General features: G+C 39.6%; 1 protein-coding gene across 7 annotated transcripts in view; it reads right to left on the bottom strand.

The window, feature by feature from the left end:
* SPATS2L (spermatogenesis associated serine rich 2 like) overlaps positions 1 to 21301 on the bottom strand; it is a 212783-nt gene that overhangs the window by 4939 nt on the left and 186543 nt on the right. For all 7 annotated transcript variants that reach the window (XM_077154607.1, XM_077154606.1, XM_077154603.1 and 4 more), the window contains 3 exons: positions 10636 to 10694; positions 4544 to 4653; positions 1959 to 2061 (listed from right to left, as the gene is read on the bottom strand). In XM_077154607.1, the coding sequence (XP_077010722.1) occupies positions 1959 to 2061; positions 4544 to 4653; positions 10636 to 10694 (272 nt within the window). The remainder of the gene's footprint in view (positions 1 to 1958; positions 2062 to 4543; positions 4654 to 10635; positions 10695 to 21301) is intronic.

Genomic DNA, 21301 nt, shown 5'->3' with positions numbered 1-21301 from the left:
CGAAAGTGGAGATTTCTGATTAGGCTAAATGGAGGGTTGAGGAAAGCAATTCAAGGATAAAGTACAGACCTCCTTCTAGCGCCCCAGAATTTTTCTGCCAGGCTGGACAGCAAGACCTGTCCCTAAATCTTAAAATTGTCACCAATTTCTAAAAGCAATTTTCCTTGCTACCTTTGGTTGGATCAAATCTAATGCCACGTTTTCTGTTTTTTTTTTTTTCCTCGAGGATTAGGAGTGACTAATGTGGATCACAGAAACACAGAGCCTCAGAAACGGGAAGGACAAAGACATAGCTCCAATGCTCAGCCAGTTGGGGGCTGCCCAGATGTCACCAGCTTTTGGAGGTTCTTGTGCTCACTAGATTCAGTTTCATGGGGTCTCCCCCTCCTGCAGCCAAGAGACCACCATTTCGGGTTCACTGGCTGTGGGCGCTCGATGCGCTCTCCGCAGAGCTGAGAAGGACAGGGCCTTATAAAGATTTTCTCAAACGCAGGAGGCACGAGGCTGCCTTTCACTGTGGGTCCCTGTCATTGTCCAAGGGGCGGATCCCCCACTAGGTGGCACTTGCACTGCTCTGGAGGAAAGCAGGTGATGCTGCCACCCCCTGCGCTGCGGGTGACACTGAACACAGTCACTCAGCACCAACGTCCAGCTCACCGTCAGGCTGCAATGGAGATATGGACGGGCAGTTACATCGCCAACCGTGGACCAGACTGGTGACTTATTTTTAGACATGGGGGAAAAGCTAGCATTGGAGAATGGCAAAGAGTAGATTTTTTTCATAAGGTGGGAGCATACAGAAAAAAAAAAAGAAGATAATTTAAAAGAATTGGAGTCAGAAAATTGCCAAAGATGTGTGAATGAGGATGTTCTTGGCAATGTTACTCTTCATGGTGAAAAACTGGAAGCAACTTCAATGTCCACAATCAGGGGACTAATTACATAAATTACATGTAAATAACCTATCAGTTAAATATATTGACATGGAAGAATGATAAAAGCAAATTATATTACAACATATGTATGTACTGTATCTAATTATACTCTAATATTAGTATAATTAAATCTATTTGAAATATAATTTGCATAGTAACTTATGTAAAAGTATATGCCTACAAGTGCATAAAGAGTGTGAGGATACACAAAAGTTATGTCATGTTCTACTCTGTAGTTCTGTAATTTTTGGATCGAGTTTATATTTTTTGTACTCAGGAAAAAAGTGATTTCCAATTTGTAAAGAAAAAAAAGTGCAGCCAAATCTCAATTTTTCAGCTGCTGATTATGAGGCTGTGGCTTTTCCATGCCTCTCCCCAGTCCCTCTTTTCTCCTTGCTGTCCTTAAAGCCACCTAAGTGCTTGTTCCTACCTCCCCCCTGTGGGTGGGCTGGAGGAGGGAAAAACAGTAGCAGCCAATTTTGTTGCGTATTAACTGCTCTAATTAAGGCTTAATAGGGAGCAAGACTGTAGCTAATGGCTGAAGTGAAGCCTCTCATTATCTGTAGACTCCACTCGGCATGGAGAACCCAGGGTAGAAGCAGCTCAGGGCACTGGTGAGCAGCATGCACACAACAGCTGGCCTCTTTGCAACAATAGCTGATTGTTCCCAGACTTATGAGGATGTCTCACTGGTGGGGTAATAGGTCTCCGTAGAGGGAGAGCTAATTTAAGGCAGAGTTTATCTGTGGTGCTTAAAAAAAGTTTGCAAAAGGTACAGGCTAGTTGACCTGGCCTGTCCTGCTTAATAACTCCCCAGGATTTACTGATGAGCACTGGCATCTGAGGACTCTAAGTTCAAATCTTGACATTTCTAGTGACTTGTGTCATGACCTTAGATCATTAAATCTCTTTAGACCTCACTTTGGTCCCCCGGGGGGTTGCACACCTGACATTTCCACTATCAACTCCAAATAGCAGCAAGCTTCCACACACAGAATTATTTAGCAAGTATGCAAAACTCACTTTCTCCGCAGAGCATGATTTGGGCCTTTAGCTGTTCAATGTCACAGGAGAATCGGGCAGCTTTCCCGAGCTCTTCATCATATTTGCGCTCACTGACAAAGTGCTGGCGGAAAGAGAAGTAAAACAGGAGTCCCACAATTACAGAAATAACCTAGATGAACTGCAGTTTCATTCATTCCCCTTTTCTGAGTGCTCAGTGATGGCTTAACCAGGTGAAGAATCATCATTCCAGTTCTGAAAACTGTGAAGCTCTGTTAAGTCTTGGTTCTGCCCTGCCTGGGGGATGATCACCTTCTTGTTTGGGGAGAATGTGTGGGTTCTGCCTTTTCCTGGCCTGGGCTTAGACCAAATTGTGATACAGGCAAAATGTCTTTGTTTGAGCTCATCCCTTTAACCTTTCAGTTCCCCTCGTCTTCCTCCCAGCACGTCAAGTCCTGTTGCAGTTTTCTGAGTTGTATTCTTGCAGAGTCTTCTTAATTTAGCCAATTCCCTGCTCACATATTAACAGCCAAGAGAAAAGATGTCTCCCTTTCTCGATACCCATCTGTATTTAAATAGGAAACGAGGAAGCCCAAAAAGCCTTAATGATTTAGAAAGCTTTATCTTGAATAGTGGAGTTTCAAGTATGAAAAGGAAGTGGGAGAGGGACTATTTGTCAATTCTTTTAAAATTAAGATCTATGTGTGGAAGACAGAGTGAGAAATACAGAAATAACTGTGGTTCAATCACTCCCAGAGTTTACCAGGGAGTTTACTGCATGGCAAGGGAAACAGATACCACTACAGTACAAGGTAGAATGTAGTAGGTGCTTTAGGAATATGAAAGAGGAAGAAATTACTTCCTATTGAGGCAAATGGGGAAACAGCTATGTTAGAGCGAGCCTTTGAGCTGGAACATTAAAAAAAGTATTGAATGGTTCTTTAAAATTACCCGACACTGGCCAAATTCTTACCAAATAATCTCATTTTCATCTGATCATATTATTATGAAGTCAGTACTATATCACTATTTTACAGATGGGAGAATGGATGGTCTAAGAAGCTATGAGGATAAGTAATTTATCCAAGGTTACAGAGAGTGAATTTTTGATGGGCAGAAGTGAAACTTGAAATATGAGTAGATTTCAACAGACCAGGAAGCCTGCAACTTCAGGTTTCTCACTTGATGTTCTAACAAGTAGGTATTTTTGTAAGGAGAGATGAGAGTCGGAATATATATGAGAGTCCAGTCTTGGGTTTTATTCTGAGGAGAAGGGTAAACCATACTGGGGGAGACCAGACCTGCTTTGGAGCTATTATGCTCGGCTTAAGGTAGATGGCAAGGCTGGAGGGAGACAGTGGAGGCAGAGAGCCCCTGCCATGGTCTGGGGGAGGCAACAAAGGTCAGATGAGAACAGCTTGGAAAGGAAAGACCCCTAGGGCTTTTAAATAGCCTCAGGAGAGATTCTCTTCCCAATAGGGCTTCCCCTCATGCCTTACCAGGACAGAGGGGACCAAAAAACCACTTGTCACTATCTCCCCTACCCAAGCAGTCTTATGTCCAGGTGAGCAGACAATCCTATTTATAAAGCCAACGGCAACTGTCCGGAAACTGTTCTCATACTCTAGAAGTGGGTAAGAAGATGGAGTGTCTTGTGTGTTTAGTATATTTGAGAGAAAGAGGAGGAGAAGGGAACATTTAAAAACCTCAACTTTCTATTTTGTTGTAGATATTTGTTTTTGTTTTCACTTGGTTCCCATTTCCTCTTCAGGTAACTGTAACCTGATGCAATTTTGAAGAACCTTTCTTGTCTTTTTTAATACAGTCTCGGTGGACTTATCAATCAAGATGTCATATCCTCCTGGCCAAATGATGTATGTGATCCAAGTGGAGGCTGATCAGAGCCTCTCTCCCTCGGATTTGAATCAAAGTGGGGTGGCCCAAAAGCAGATGACATCTGGAGGTCATCTACCCTGATGGCACTGCTATATAATGTCTGCTAATTACTGCTGCCAGTAGCCCCCAAATCACCTGGGTTTGACTGTTCAGTTCACACTCTGCTTTTGTAAGCTACACCCACATTCTTTCAGCTTCTACTTGTTCTTGAGGTTAGCCAGGGTTAGTTCCTGTTGCTCACAGTGGAAATAAGTATATATTGTGAGTGGTACTTGCACTAAAATGTCAACTAAGCTATAAAAGGATACAGGAAAGAAATTTTCACATATTGCGCATGCTTTATAATCCTGACTGTTACTAAGTTCATACTTAGTATTTTATGTACACATAGAAATTACATGTAGCAAAAATATCCTCCATCTCAGCTATAATTCATGGTTGACTACATTTTATCTGGGCCAGTCTCCACTGACTAAGAAAATAGCTTATACTTCTCCTCTGTAATAATATATCCTTTCAAATCATATTATTCTTAAATACAGTGATTAGATGGTTCTTCATCCTTCTGTATCCTCTACCTCAACCTTGTGAAAGAGAGCTGGGTGCCTGATGTTAGATTCTCATAGTGCAGCAATCTGTTGATGCAAAACAAACATACTGGGGATTGGATCCCTGGCTCAGGGTTCAGGCTATGACATTTTAGAACTGACCTTAATTTCTGCCCTGAGTTCAGCCAGCTGCATCTCTGCCATCTGACTGGCTAGATCAGTAAGTTTCTTCAGTTCTTCGGCTTTCTTCTGACGAGCAGTCAGAATTTCCACTGCCAAATAAAAAAAAAGGAATAATACATTAGGGCTAGAGATTTAAACATATTACATGACCTAATTTCTTGGAACCAGTTCTCTCACCACAGACTAAATGCTTTGTTGGACTATGACTATGTTTTCTGAGATGGTCACTGGAGCAGATTCACTCTTGCTGCCAATTATCTAATACCCCAATCCATACTTCCACATCCACCAATCCCCAAACTAAATACAGTCCCTTCTGATTCACTATAAGCTCATGCTCTTCTTCATTTTCTTCATTGACATCTGATCTCACTTACCGAATTTGGGCTTTTAAATGTGAGTTATGTAGAACAAATATCTCCAAAAAAGGGAACTTAACAAAATCCTATCTGCATGAACTTGCAAAGATCAGGAGCCCATTAAGCAAAACCAACTATTCCTATATGTGCTATATATTAAATTCTAGAAGCAACAGACCTGCTGAACTTTCATACATACTTATTTAGGGCAACTAGCTGTGTAATTGGAATTTGACATAAAAGTTTTACTTATTAACTTTTTGTGAGTAATGCCTCTGCTTTTTGAGACTTTGCAGATATGCTTCCATTTTGCAAAGAGAGAAAAACTCCAGACCAAAGTGTCATATCTTTGTTATGTGTCCCCAGTGGAAAAATTTTAAGAGTAAACCAAGTCAGTTTGAGTAGGATTGGTGTATACTTTTTAGCATCTGCACAGGTTAGTGTGTGTGTGTGTCTGTGTGTTTCCCAAAAGAGTCTGGAGCGCAGAAGTAAGGAATACAAATACATAGAGAGGGACTTAAATATGAAGTTTGGTCTTTCAATAGATAAACTCATAGCTTCAGGTAATATATGAATTGCCTTCATTTCTCTGGACAAACAGAGTTGTAGGAAAAGAAAAGAGGAGCCCATTTGAATTAAGACAATATGCATGCTGAATTCATATTCCATTCTTGGCTGAACAAAGATCAACTGTTTCATTAGACCAAACTCACAGCACATTTACAGAGCCAAACAATAGGATTTCTGATAGCAAGAGTTCTAAATATATAAAATGTCAAAAAAAAGTCACACAAAAAAGAAGTATAGATTGAATCAAGAGTTAAGATTCTCTGCAAACCATAGCTCACTCTTCAGATAGACTGAGAAAACATCATATTCTTATGTTTATATAAATGTTGAGATGTCAATAAAATAGTTAATCTATAAATCATAATCCTAATCAACTGCCAAGCCACTGTAATTATGCTTTGATTATTTACCTAGGAGTCCCCTGCCTCCCATTCATGGTATCATGTAGTCAGAAGAGATTGTTTTGGGCTTGGAGGGTTTTCAGAACATACAGGAGCAAGTGAAACCTTGTCCCCAGGTCGGAGTAAAAGGAACAGTCAGGTGAAAGAGACAATGTGTTACTGAATGACATCCCAGGCCACCACTAAAAGGTGACACACTACCACTTTTGGTCAATGATTACATGTGGTTTGTTTGGTTCACACATTACTTTTACAAATTAATTGTCCACATTTAAAAATTAGAAGATTCCAGTTGACAGCTGGGTTTCTGGCTTCTCTTAAAATACAGGGATTTCTGGCCACAGTTGGCTGGCACTCCCAGGTGGTAACAACTGTCTAGAACTAAGGAGTTGCTGCCCTTTTTATTTGGATCATGGTGTCCCATGTGCCATGGTCCCCACCTGCCCTGCTTGGCCCATTTATGTCACCTGCCTTGTCCCTGCAGGCATCTCCTACCGCTGGTGGAACTATACTGCAGGCTGCATTGTGTAATTCTTTGTATCTACGGCACCTAGTGCCTGTACACGGCAGGTACCCAAAATGTGTGATGAATAAAGGATTTAGTGAATGAATGAATGAATCTATTATTTAAAAGAAACATGCAAAGAAGGATGGAAGTTCATTTGGGGTCACTTAAAACTGCCTAGGACTCCCAACCTTTGATTGATGGATTATTTATTTGCCATTATAATTCAACATATGGATGGGAGTAAAGTTGAAATATGAGAAAAAGACTCTTGAGTAAGAAGACAAAATGAGCTCCTTCCCTCTTATGAAGTAAGATAAAAAAAAAAAGAAAAGTACTGAAGGCCCAGACTTGAGAAGCAGCTAGTAAAGGGGTCAAGGGTCTTGATTCATATACTATCAGACTTGGAGTGACTGCACAGTTGGAAAGATCTGACTTTCTGTAATGGATCATTTGTGAGACTGGTGACAATTAGGCCTCATTGTTCTTTTTGATTAAGTAGAATTTGGGCATTCACACTAAACAGAAATTCTGAGAAATAGATAAATGAGTCCTAAAATTGGAATGCAGGTGCAAGATCACCAATAAATTCTGAGTTTACACTTACGCAAATATGCATGAAAATGAATACTTTGCATCAGCAAGTCTTGGGATGCATTTTACATATAGTCTCATTAACATTTTAAAGCCTTTCAATATGAAAAGGACTTAAAACTTCAGATCTAAAGCGGTGGTATTCTTTGTGGGAGGCCCACATTTTCACCTCAAAAACATTCATCAGAGAAAAAAAAAAGCAAAACAAAAAACAAACCAGATCCTAAGATTCATTGATCAGATAATTTAAAAGAGAATATTGAAAGCCCCATCCTTTCAGAAATCTCTAGAGGGAGACAGTTCCATGCAACTTTAGATTCTAATTGCATTCAGCAGTCATTAATATTTTTCATGTACTTTTACAGACAGCATCTGATATGCCAAAAGCATTTTCTCAACAGGATTAATAAATCCTTCAAATTTCTGGAGCACATTGGAAGATTGCTCATATTTCTTGAACCATGGAAAATCTCAGGGTCTCTCAGATAAAACCCCCCAGCAGAAGGTGTGCTCAACACACTGGGAGGCCAGAGCTGGAGCAGAAGCATAAAGATCCTTTGAAATCCTTTTTATTCCCCCCAAATTCCTGTGAATCTTGCATTCTACTTCATAATATGCCTGCGTACCTGTTAAAATAGAAAATAGTGTCTTTTTCCTACATGTTCAGTAAAATCGGCACTCCTGAACACACCTACCTAAGCCTTCAATTCCCTGGGTATATAGACAAAGTTTGAGACCCTAGCACAACAACATGCTTAGTTTCTCTATCTGTAAAACATGGACCATAATGATCTCACACATGTTGTCGGATTATCGTGGGGCTAAATGAAATAACGTATGTAAGGTGGTTAGTATAGTACATGAAAAAAAGTTAACTACAAATATTAACAAAGTGTGATATATTCCTCTAGAATATGCTTTCTCTTTTTGTAATTACATTAGACTATTCCCTAATATTGGATCCCATTGTCTATGGACACTGAATTAATTTTAATAATTAATTTAATACATATTTATGAAGAGGCTGCAGTCTTCCGAGCATTGTGTTAGGTGCCATGAGGGACACAGGAGCTTATATATAACATATAATTGTGTTGTAATTGAGGAAACATGGTCTATACTATGTACAGGAAATGGAGAATGTGGAAAATACTTCAGAGACCATAAATAAACAAGTTCAAGATTGTGGCTGTAAAGACAGCCCTGTACCTAGTGAGAAAGAGAAGTTCAATTGTCTATGTATGGAGAAGAGGTGTAGCTGATGTGGGCATACTCCTGAGATCTCTGTGCTGAACCTGTGTGCCCTCCATTTTCTCACTGTAATATGAGGGGTTGGACTAGCCTATATACTAATAAGAGATATCCCCATTTTGCAAACGTACTACCAGGCACTGTGCTAAGAACCCAACATGGAATTTCTCATTTAATCTTTATAATAACCATGTGAGAGAGATACTATTATTATTTTCCCTTTTCTGATAAGGAACTTGATTCTGAGACGTTTACTAAATGGTTCAAGGTCGCACAGCTGCTTAGTGGATGGAGCTTGGATTTGGTCTCAGGTCTGTCTGTCTCCAGAGTCTGATGAGAAAAAAGCCATCATGAGAATTGGCTTCCCTGGGGCTCTGAGCAGTTCTCATACCCAGGACCCTGCAGCACCTATTACTTCAGGTAGGTGAATCTGCAACCCATCAACCCATCTGTGAGTGCAGGCCTCATCTGTCATGTTTGCTGTTTATGCCAGTCTCTCACAGCACTGAGCACTGTTAAGTAAGTAACATGTAGCAAATGTTCACTGATTGAATGAGTTTTTACAATGGGGATACTTCCCAGAGATGCTTCAAATTCCACAGGTCTTGGCACCTAATACTGTCCAAGAGGGAAGAATGGTCAAATGAAACCTGAGGTCTTTCGCTGGGCTCTGAGAAAGTTTCTCTTTTGGTGTTAGAGAATCATTTGTGACAGCATTAACTGTTAGTATCCTTATCATTAGCATGTGAAACCAAAAGGAAAAAATAATCTATACCTGAGAAACACGGAGAATCTCAAATCGTGTTTATAGTCTACTTTTACTGAAGAAATCATTAAACTTCCTAAGAATAAAATTATTTCACAATCAAAGGTATTATGTAACCATCTCAATATTCCACAGTCTAACCCTGGGGTCACATATTGTTTCATTTAATATTATTTTTGGTATTTTAGATTCTAAAATGTTTAAAATTATTTAGAAAATTGTGCAACAACGATAGCTATTTACTATAAAATGACTATTGAATTATGACCATGAGCCAGACAGGAAAAATATGAAAAGAATGAAAAATCTAATCTTCATTCTAATAAAAAAAGAAGAGTCACTGCAGTCAAAAATAAAGGAATTTAGCAGTAATTTGATTGGGGGTGCAGACTGCCATTTTTCCAATTCACAAGATAAAGGCTAGGTAAGGATGACGAATTTAAAATGCCCACTGGATAAAGACTGTAAAACTAAATCCCAGTGGAAAAATATGGTCTTAGAGGCCACATTGACATAAGAGACTGAATTCATAATAATAAGAAAGGTCTCAGCACATCCACTTGTAGTCCAGGTAGAAGTCCTGCGGCATGGTTTTAAATCTGAGTAACCTTGTCTCAGTTGAAATTTCCAACCCAGGATCCTCAATATATTTGAGATGGTAAAACTGATCTACTAATGGGTAACTTCATGACTATGGAAAGGTTTAGAAATAAGCACAATGATAATAAAATAAATGGAACCCTGGGTGTTATTATTTTGCATTAAATTTAGGAAAGGATTTGCAAATTATAAAGATAATCTGAGTGTGTTCATTATTTAAATAGGATATTTGGTACATTAAGCAGTCTGACTTGTGATTTCAACATTAAATGCATAGCTGATGTTCTTTTGTGGTTTTAAGTTGTCAAGTGTCAGTGATTTTGTAGCTTTAGAAACAGAATTGGAGTTATTTGAAGAAAACTTGATTTAGTGCATCCCCCCCTACATCTGACTTACTAGCTTTATAAGAATTGCTTAAAAGCTTAGGAATATCTTACTTGTTAGGTCTGTGAGTTTGCACTATCGGGCATCTGAAATATTTGGGGGAAAAATCAGGTATGTTAAATTTATAAATATAGTTAAAAAATATTAGGGGAAATTTAAGTAACTAAGTTTCAAATGGAACTAATTTTTTAAGGGAATTTGTTAAACTTGAGTTAACTGATCCTTTAAAAAGAACAACTGAAAGCAATTACATAAATAGCATAGCAAGATTTGTAAGTTCAGAAGGCTTAATAATTTATGCTTTAAAACTTAATACTAAATTAAATGTCAATTAAAAACCCAATTAACTTTATGTGTATAAAATTCCTTTAGACTTAAAAATACCTCAACTGACACCTTTTATTTACTAAGTGCTTGTTCTGTTGGGCACTAAACCCTAAAAGGTTGGTGTCACTACTTTATCCTTTTGTCACACGAAGTTTCCAAGGGCTAAGTAACTTGCCTAAGGTCACAAAGCTCATAAGCCAGGATTTTATCCTGAACTTGAGGACTCAGCTCTGAATCCAGTATCATTGTCAGTCTGCCCTATGGATTGATTCTGATTGGGAAGCTTCTTCTCAAACAACTATGTATCAACTTACTGGCTTCTTCTTTAACTTTGTCCATTTCTGCCATTAATGAAACTTCTTTGTCAATGATGCTGGAGGAAAAAAACACAAAACAAATGCAAAGAATGCTTAATCAAAGGTAAACATTTAATAAGCACTGGAAGTAAAAGAAAAATATTTTCATTAAACACAATAGAAAATTACCATAAATATTTCTAGGCTAAAATGCCAGCAGCATACTTTGCTTTTCTAAATATGAGGAAACATAGAAGGGATACACCCAAGTATTACATAGTGACATCTGCTGATTAAATCCGTGTCAGCATTTCTTAAAAAAAATAAAAAGTTTTTCAGAATTGTGTTGCTTTGAATTTAAATTTCAGAGTATTTTTGTCCTAAAAATGCCAAAGCTTAAAAAAAAATACAGTTAAGTATTTGAGAAACTAGCACTTAGGTCATCAAGGCCTATAATTTGCAACATCTCTGGGCTCCACCCTCTGAGATTCTGCCTGGGAGGGCATGAGGTGGGCCCAGTTGGATGCAGATGGTCCTGGGACCACATTTTGAGAAATATGGTCTGTATCAATTATATGAGTCTATGCCTTTCTCATTCCCCCAAATAAGTATTTCAAGATTCAAATGGAATTTTCCCCATTTTATTCCATTTCTTTTTTGGTTAGTTTTATGAAAGGGTAATAAAGTAAACTACTACTATCTGCCCAAAAGTTCATTTCTCTCCCGTTCAGACCCCTAGTCCCCCAGGAATCCTTCCCAGAGCAACATGTCATTACAAAGTCCTCATGTATAATTTCCCAGATTTTCTATGCATATAAACATAGATGTCAGATGCTATTTTTTCTTTTCATCTCATCCATAAATATTTCAGTTCAGGACATTTTTTAACATAAATATTGTATTACTGTAACACCTAAAACAATAACATAATTTAATATTATCAGGTATTCATTCAGTGCTCAAATTTCCCCAATTGTCCCATAAATTTTTTAATAATTTATTTAATTCAGGATCAAAATAGGTCTTGTGTCATTGCAATTGACTAATATGCCTCTAAAAACTTTTTAAATCTATAGGTTAGGTTCCTGGTCTTTTTTCTCTCTTTTTCCTTTGCAATTTATTTGATAATTATGAATAATTATAAATAAATAATGAGGGAAACATTATTTTCCCTGTAGAGTTGTTTCTGGTGTGAATTTTGCTGATTGTGTCTCTATGGTACTGTGTAATGTGTTCCTCTGTATTTCCTGAAAATTTGTTATTAGAGAAATTTGATTAGATTCAGGTTTTTTTAATTTTTGAAAGAAATCCTTTATAAGCACATGTGCACTTCTATCAGCAGATACATAATGACTAGTTGCCTCTCTTTTTATTATATTAACAGCCATTGATGATTACTTCTAGATTCCATAAATGAATAGGGACTGCAAAATGGGGATATTCAAATTCTATCATTCCTTTTCATTTATCCCACTTTCTTCATTTATTTACTGGAATTCTTCCATAAAGAAAAACTACCATTTATCAACTATTTGGTTATCCTGAAGTACAATTTGTATATGTAAAGCAGAATAAATGCTTTTCTCTTTTATTTATTAGTTTTCAAAATCTGAGTTGGTTCCTTAGCATCCTCCATAAGTAACCAATAAGATTTGTTTGTTTGAACAATAGAAATTCATTTAAGGTGCTTTAATACACTGCAATTATCAGTCCTTCAGATGTACTTTTTTTTGGTTATCAGATGAACTTTAAACATTTAAGTGTGTTGAAAATTCATTTTCTCTTGGGAATTTTGTAATATTGTAATATTTGTGAAGGTAACAAGTGGTTTTACACACAGCAGTTTGGAGATAAACACTTGGAGAGTAAGGACTCTGGTATGTTGTGTGCTGGGGAGCTCAGCTCTTTCCAACCAGGAAATCCTCATGACAAGAACCGATACACACAATGAATGGCAAATCCTCCAAGACTGGGCTCTATGCCTAATCCATCAATCGCAGACCACATCAACCATCCCCATGACGCAGTATGGCTGAAGGTCACTGGATATGATCACATTGGTATAACAAGCATATCAGGACACCTGTATTTTATTGACTGGTATTATATAGGTATTTAATGTGTTTTAAATACAGGAATTACATGATACAAAAAGTTGTGTGGTGAGAAAATAGTCCTTATCCCACCTTTATCCTACCACTGACCCCGGATGTCTCCACTGTTCCCAGTTTCTTGTTTATCTTTCCAGAGGCAGCCTATGCATAAACGAACATGCATTTGTTAATTGCATATCAACTGTTGGGTTGAGTCAATAGGCTTGTGCTCTTTTTATGAGGTATATTTGCTACTCTGTCATATTCACAAATGTAGCCCCAATAGAGGCAAACTTTTTTTTTTTTTAAACAATCTTTTTAGAAAGGGTAGTTTCATCTTAGTTTAGGAAAACAAAGGCTACTGGATATACTATTTGGAAGACAAGGTGAGCACCTGAAGACTTGGGTGTCAGGAGCCCAAGCTACAAATTTATGGTTGTTACTCTGCTTGAGGAAATTTTAGAATTTTTTCTCTCCTACCAAGAGGGTGGATAGAAGAAAGAGAGAAAAGAGAGGAATCAGTAAGAAGGCTGGGAGCTGGGCAGAGTGAAGAACCTGGGAGAAATCACCAGTGGTGGAGCAGACAAAAGAACTTCCAGAAGCCTAAATGTTTAATATAATGATGTCTAGTGTGTTGAATGTCTAGTATGCTATGAGGTGTGTGAAGTGAGCCTTTCTTGGGATGTGCAAGTCAAGTCTTTCCTGAGGACTTCAGAAGATCTTTCTAAGTCCATATGCTTGGTGGGAAGGGTTTGTATGAGGATGGATGTACTGAGGCAGTGAATGGATTTTACATATGGGTCATTGCAAGTTGTGAAGACCCAACAGCCTGGAGAAAGTAACCAAAAGAATGTTAAATCCCCCCAGAACTGGCAAAAATCTTGGAGAAGCCTTTAAACATCCACAGGACGTGGCATAGGAGTCCAAGACAATTTATATTTTGGTTTTAAGGGGCTGGGAGACATCAGCTGATGGCTTTTTAGGCCACCTGACACCGGAAGATAACGTGTGGCTCCATTCTCTTCGTCAATGGACTGAAGCAGGGTTGCACAAGGTTTGTGATAGCTGTATAGGAATATACTACATAAAAGACTAGGAATGAGAAGGCCGACAAAGCATGTATTCATTCAACAAATATTTACTGAGTGTCTACCATGGGCCAGGAGATGGTTTTGGGGCTGGAGATACAGTTGTGGATAAAACAAAGATTCCTGCCAACTGAAAAGGCTCTATGTTCTTTTCTGGAGAGCTGAGAGCAAGGTGAGAGGACCTATGGTACTCACTGGGAAAATAGAGAAAAACAGATAAAGAGGGAAGAAAATGGTGACAGTCAGAAGAAATTAGGATCCCCTTCCTCTCCCAATAAACTAGATGGTTTTTAAACAGAACACCCAGGTTTGAGAACACATAAGGCACACAACCAAAGGAAATGCATGCAATGATACAAGTCTGGCATGTCCTCAGATTTCCAGTAGGGGGGCAAGAAGCAGACTGTAGGAGGAGTGAGGATGGCTCCACCCATTAGAGTCCCTGAGGAGAAGACTCTCCTGGTATTTCCAGTACCCCCTTCCTGTCCTACCACCAAACAAGGCCATAGACTCACCCTAGGGGCTGGGGATCCTGCAGCTTGTGTGTGTGGGGTGGGGGTGGTAGGTTACTGGGTGGGGAGAATGGCTTGGGAAGAGGCCTCTGTTAATTTCTTTACCATTTAAATTTCTGTTGATTAACTCCTTAACATACTGATGTGTATAATAACATATCCCCAGGTCTAACACATAGTAAACAAAGCTGGACAGTCATGTAATCGTCAGTTCAGTCCTTCTGGGCAAGCAACAGCAAGGATGAGGGTCATATGCACTGAATTGTTAGTCTCCTTAATGTACACTTGAGGATGTGGAAAAGCTTCTGATGCTGGCATTGAACCACACCTCCATTCCTCTGGGTTTTACAACAAAAGAAGATCATCCTCAGGTGTCAGTAATTCCTGACCTGCTATGTGTACCTGTACTGAAGGCACTGTACTCAGTGTGTACTGAATTTCAAAATTCACGTGCATAAGGGAAAGCAAGCCAATGAATTTCTCTGCTGAGTCAGGACCCTGCTCTGAATTGATTTTGAACCTGGTGTACACTAAGATCAGGTGGCAGCCTGAGGCAGAGACCCCTGACTCTCCCCCAAGAATCTCCATAATCCGAGTTAGGAAAGTCTCGCTGGGTTTTGCTTTCAAGGCAGAGGCTTGTCAAAGGGCAGAATAACCATGGAAAGTACAGGCGTGGAGGATGAAATAGTAAGGCCAGCCTGTCCTTTGGTAGGTTGTCAGAGAGCAGGAAGGGCCAGCATCACATCAAGCTGAGGGCCAGAGCAAACAGAGGGTCAAAGAGGAAAGATCATTTAAAACCTTCTAAATGTCCACAAGCCTGGGCGTCACTTCCAGCTTCATGAATACTTTCACTGGTGCCATTACAAGTTCTTCTGCATCTCCTTAGAGGTACTAGGATGGAGTCACATTCTGAAGTGCTGCTTGCTGAAAAGTCCACTGGCTGGCTAAGGACAGAGGGGGCTTGACCAAAACTCAGGTATGGAGTTATCAGATAAAGAGGGTAGGAGAGCAGTCCTTTGAGAGGAATGACATCAGAGTTGATGTGTTAAAGAACAATCACAGACAGTGTTGCAGTGTCCATCGACCAAATTCCTACTGCAGAAGGAGCAAAGGCCATGCATTTGCTTTTGAGGTACTCCTGTGCAGGCAAAGATCAGCCTTGAAAATGAGAGCTGGAAATCACTAATACTTTCTGATTTCTTACTGTATGCTAGGTACATTAGGTACAGCCCCTGTGACTTACAGGAATGATTTTCTTCAAGCCTTATGAACAAGCTGGGAGGTACAAGCCCTCTTCTCTCCCTGCCACGGGGCCTTGGCACATGCCCTTCCCTCTGCCTGGATGACCACTCTCCTCAATTTTGCATCTTTTTCTGATTGAATTAACTTCCAGTCTTCCTTCAGATCTTTGCTTAACCATCACTTAATCAGAGAAGGTCTAAGAGATTTTTGCTCAGTTTTATGATCTTAGCCTATTGTGGGTTGCTCAGAAAAATTGCTCGACAGTGATGAACGTAAGGGAGGACAATGTACTCATTTTTTCTATGGCTGCTCTAAAACTTCTTGGTTGGCATATTGCAATGCTTGCATGTAAATTATTTTATGAAAATATTATATAATTTTGGTGAGTGACGGGATCTAATCACTTGAGATATAAGTTTATGAATAAAAGCATAACTATATTCACCAAACACACAAGGTGTGGCTCATAAAACAAGTAGCTGATGATTCTGTTGTAAGTTGGAAGGGTAATAAATTGTTGAAATTTGTGCTTTTCCCTACTAATCTTTTGTGATTCTAGGTTTTGAGTGCTTTTGCTCAATAGTGACCCTCTGTATTTAACAAAATATAAAACTCTTTAATTGGCTTTTCACTGGCCAATTAAAAGTTCCCTAAATGGGATGGGCAAAGACTTCTGAAGGTCACCAGACTTAACACATATCAAATGTGTTCTACACAAACAGCTCACATTAAACCCATGCTGACCTCTTGTGCTTCAGATGTATCCTTGATCCTTCCCAAAACACATCTTCTCTCATTTTGTCTAAACTGCCTGGATAGTAAAATTTTATTTTGTTGTCATAAAAGTGCTTTTATTTTCAAAGCAATAAGGTGTCAGGAAAAGGAGATTACCCATGGCAAAGCGTCCATGGTTTATTATATAGTTAATCACAGAGATAAAGTGTCATTTTATAAAAAGGTTTCCTCTGTCTTGATTCTTTTATATAGAGGACTAATAATAACAATAATAAAAAAATAAGAAAGCCACTTTAAAAGGAAGAGCTCTTTTTTTTTTTTCTCCATTGAAAGACTCTTGTTAAAATTTGGAGACCAAAACACTGAGTGACAAAACGGCTTTGTCTGGAAGCATGGATGAGCCAAGTCACACGGAGCATCCTTCATAAATAAAGATGCTATGATAGGGAGGCAGCCACAGGACCATCAGTGGTTACTAAGCTGGAGAGCATTACCTGCTGGTGGATACTGAGGAATTAAATCAGAATTTCAAAGGTAATTTAAAGAAGGAAATGTGCAACAACAGTTGCAGGAATTAGATGTTAAAGAGTTAAAACAAGGCCACATTCCATCTCCGATGAGTTTTCCTTAGGGAGGCTGCAGTGAGAGAAACTGCCCTGGACCATCTGATCCCCGACAATTTTGCTTCAGGACCTTTGAGTGGATAAAGTGCATCAGCTCTGAGCTTCCTTAACTCATCCCCTGCCAAGCAGAACAAAGCAGACGAAAGCATCAGGATGGAAACAGAGGCTGGAGCAGGAGCAGTGGGGGTGAGCACACCGAAGACCCGCATATCCATCCCTCAGCCCCCTAACAGAGAAAGAAAATGTGGAAATCGCTGGGGAGAATGGATTCCAATGAATGCTAATGTCATGTTTCAGCCTTCCTTTCCTCTCTCAAACAGCATAAGGCATGCAAAGGAGTGATAAACGGTAAAGCCAGAGTCCCCGGTATTAAGAGAAAAAGACTAATGTAGAAACACTTCCCCCGACCTGTGGGCTCCGCACCTTACTACTGCATAGGAGTGTCAGCAGGACCCAGGATCCGCTATGTGGGGCCTCAAGCTGAGGCACTGCACTTGCCCTTTAGGTAGCACCAATGGACAAGGCTGCCTTCATTGCCCAGTTGAGGCAGCTGTGCCCCTGCCTGTCAGTGCAAGGATTTTGTCCACCAGCTGAAGGGGAGGAAAACTTCCTTCATATGTTAAGGCATACTGTACTGCTACCATGGGTACCACTTTCAGCCCAGATCCCAGAGTATTATCAGGAATTATTGGGCCGAGAGCAAAACTAATCAGAGGTTTCAGTTTCAGCTCATCCATTTCTCAACTACTTCAGCTTTATAGAGCTCAACAACTTCTGTCCTTGGTTCGACAGCTACAAGTGCAGCAAGGTTGTGTGTTTCCTGTATTCCCAGGTTAGGAGGATCTGCAGCCCTTACCCACCCCTACAACAGGTGCCTGCAAATGGTGCCTGCTGTTGTTGCATGCTGCCAATGCCCAGTTCCTTCTTTCCCCATTCTGCTCTCCATCATTTTCCCTCTCTTATAACCTGTCTGCTGGTTGCTGGTGTCACCTCTCATCCAGTTTCCATGACTCCTTTTCCTTCACTGCCCACATGATTAAGTCCTTTGAAGCCTACCTCAGAAACGTCTCCCCTACCCTACTCTCCATTTCCACTGTTGCCGATTTAACCTCGGGCTCATGATCAAATGGTTGGCTATGGTTATTATTTTTTTCCTATGTTGCTGGGATTCCTGGGTCTGTCACATTTTACTCTGTACAACTTGGGGTTTAAGTTTTATAACAAGCTGCATTCCTTTCATAACTGGAAAAAATAATAAACACAATTATTTTTTCTGAATGCAGCAGTGGTGACATTGATCTTTCGCAGTGCTATTTGATAAACACACAAAATCCAACGCACATGTCTACAGCATGGAGACTGGTGTCTGGACACAGCCATTTGAATAGCTGCTCCCTAATCATCAATATGAGAAAAATAAAATAGTGTTGGCTGTAAGCATGAATCACACTCAGCACACAAAGTTAACCAAGAATTCCTGTAACCATCAATGAACATTTACACCTGCACTCAATTTCCCCATCAGGCTGAGCTCATTTTATTTATATTTCTCTTCTCAGAGATAAAATCTGTTAATATATCTTAGTCTGCATATTTTATATTGGAATTTTACAATGATTTGAAACCATAGTTAATGAATATTTCATCGTACTGTCTGAGGTCACTTCTGGAATGAGACATGCAGATTTAGCCTAAGCACTAACTCCCAATGCTGATAAAATCCTGGAGTGCCTCACAAAGGACAGAGGTAATTAACAACCATGACTACAATAACAACCCAGAGATTCCTTTTTCTTGGGCTTTTTAAAATGACATCAGAACTGTAACAACCCCCAAATTCTACAAATCCCACAACCCCACATGTTCAATTGAAAACTACATTCCTCCTATATCTCCATTTAGAATTTTACATGATTTTGTTTAATAATACACATTTTTTCACTATTCTTAGTTTTGTTTCTTTCTATGGAGTTTCTATTCAGGGAAAGTAACAACTGTGTTTTAGCTTTTTTGATAGCTGTAAAACAATATGATTTACCATCCCTGGTTTTTAAAAAAGCTACGCCCATTGAAAAGAAAGCAAAGAAAGTGGTAGATGTTGTCTTAGAGCACAAAGGCAATATTTAAGGTATTGAGTTAACATCCTTCTTCAGATTTCTACTCCATTCTACCTGCTCATTAACAAAATCCCTGGAACTATAGAAAGGAAGAGTAAAGAAAAAAAAAAGGAAGCAATTTTCAAAATGAAAACAAAATATGGCAAAACTCCTCTTTGTCTCAGATCCAGAATACAGCTAACCACTCTGAGTACTCTGTTGTCTTTCTTTTCCCTTTTTTAGTGGTGGTGGGGGAACGACACGGAGGTCAACGTGGTTGCTGAACATGAATAATTTAAGAACAGAAACAGGAAGACTGATGTGGCACAAGAAGTCACAGAAACACTGGCCTACATCCAACCCAGGATAGCCTGGCCTCGACTGCTCCCTTGCTCCTGAATTCCTTGGCTCTCTTGTGAGGAGGTGGGCAGGATGTGTGCATGTTTGAGCCATAAGGAGCTTCACCAGCTGGCATCACCTCCCATCTCATGTCCTGTCACTCCCCTCAGTGACACCTGTCCTGGTCCAGCAGCTTCCAAAGTGGAGGGACAAATAAAATATTAAGGTCTATGTACTTATTTTTATTCTAAAAAGTAGATTTTCCTAATCTTTAGTATACAGAGTAACAGCAGCACACATGTATCTTTCATAAATAAATCTGCTGATTTAGGAGGGAGGTGCTTAAGATTCCTTTTTCAATGGAGACCCAGAGAATATACTCTTCCCAGAGTGCATTATGATCCTTTGTGCTTCATGTTCTCCATTGTTTTAGTTTGCTAAAGCAGTCAGCATGCAATATAACAGAAACAGAGTGGCTTTTAGAAAGGGAGAGTTATTAAGTTGCAAGTTTGTAGTTCTAAGGCCATGAAAATGTTCAAATTAAGGCAAGGCTATAAAAATGTCCATGCTAAGGCATCCAGGGAAAGATAGTTGGCTCAAGAACTCTGATGATGTTTGGGGTTTCTCTCTCAGCTGGAAAGGTACCTGGTGACATCTGCTAGCTTTCTCTCTAGGCTTCTTCAACTGCTTCCCTAGGAGCATTTTCTTTATCTCCAAAGGTCTCTGGCTGTGTGGGCTGTGTTGGTTCTAAGCTTTGTCCAAAATGGTTCCCTCTTAAAGTGCTCCAGTAAGCAACCCCACAAGTTTGCCAGCTGCTGGAATGCAATATACCAGAAATGGAATGGCTTTTAAAAAGAGGAATTTAATAGGTTGCTAGTTTACAGTTCTAAGGCTGAGAAAATGTCCCAGTTAAACCAAGTCTATAGAAATATCCAATCTAAGGCATCCAGGGAAAGACACCTTGATTCAAGAAGGCTGATGAAGTTCAGGGTTCCTCTCTCATCTGGAAGGGCACATGGTGAACATGGCATCATCTGCTAGCTTCTTCTCCTGCTTCCTTTTTCATGAAGCTCCCTGGGAGGCATTTTCCTTCTTCATCTCCAAAGGTTGCTGGCTGGTGGACTCTGCTTCTCATGGCTATATCACTCTGCTTTGCTATCTCTGAATCTCCTTCAGTCTCCAAAATGTTTCCTCTTTTATAGAACTTCAGAAACTAATCAAGACCCACCCAAACTAATCCAGTTTAACAAGCACTCTTGATTAAATCACATCTCTAGGGAGATGATCTAATTATAGTTTCAAACATACAATACTGAATAGGGATTAGAAGAAACGACTGCCTTTACAAAATGGAATTAGGATTAAAACATGGTTTTTCTAGGGTTTATACATCCTTTCAAACCAGCACACCCACCTTGAATGGGTGGAGACACACCTCCATGGAAACCATCTAATCAAAAGTACCACCCACAATTGGGTGGGTCAGATCTCCATGGAACCAATAAAAAAGACACCACCCAGCAATACTGAATGAGGATTAAAGGATATGGCTTTCCTGGGGTACATAATAGCTTCAAACCAGCACACCTATGTTGTCTCTTCTGCATGGAATCTTCTTTCTTCCTCCTCAGTCTTGGCAAATTCCAAGTCAACCCTGGAGCCCAAAAGTGATCTCTGCAGTGGATTCTTTCCAAACTCGCCAGAGTTACTTTCCCCCCACCTACACAGGCTCATCACAGTGTCTGCCATACTACTTCATTTGCTTATTTCTATCTGCATCTACTAGACCTTGGACTTTTTTTTTTAAGGAAAGAGGTGATCTTTTATATCTCACTCTTTTAGCAGGGCTTCTTCAAGCGTGGTCCTCAGAGCACTTATACTGCTGCCCACTTCACTCACTATATGCAGATTCCCGGGTCCCACCTCCACACCCACAGAATCAAAATCCTTGGGAAT

The sequence above is a fragment of the Tamandua tetradactyla genome, chromosome 3 (genome assembly GCF_023851605.1).
Source record: "Tamandua tetradactyla isolate mTamTet1 chromosome 3, mTamTet1.pri, whole genome shotgun sequence".
Classification (NCBI taxonomy): Eukaryota; Metazoa; Chordata; class Mammalia; order Pilosa; family Myrmecophagidae; genus Tamandua; species Tamandua tetradactyla.
Note: the sequence above shows the minus strand (reverse complement) of the source record. Positions and strands in the feature narration are given on the sequence as shown.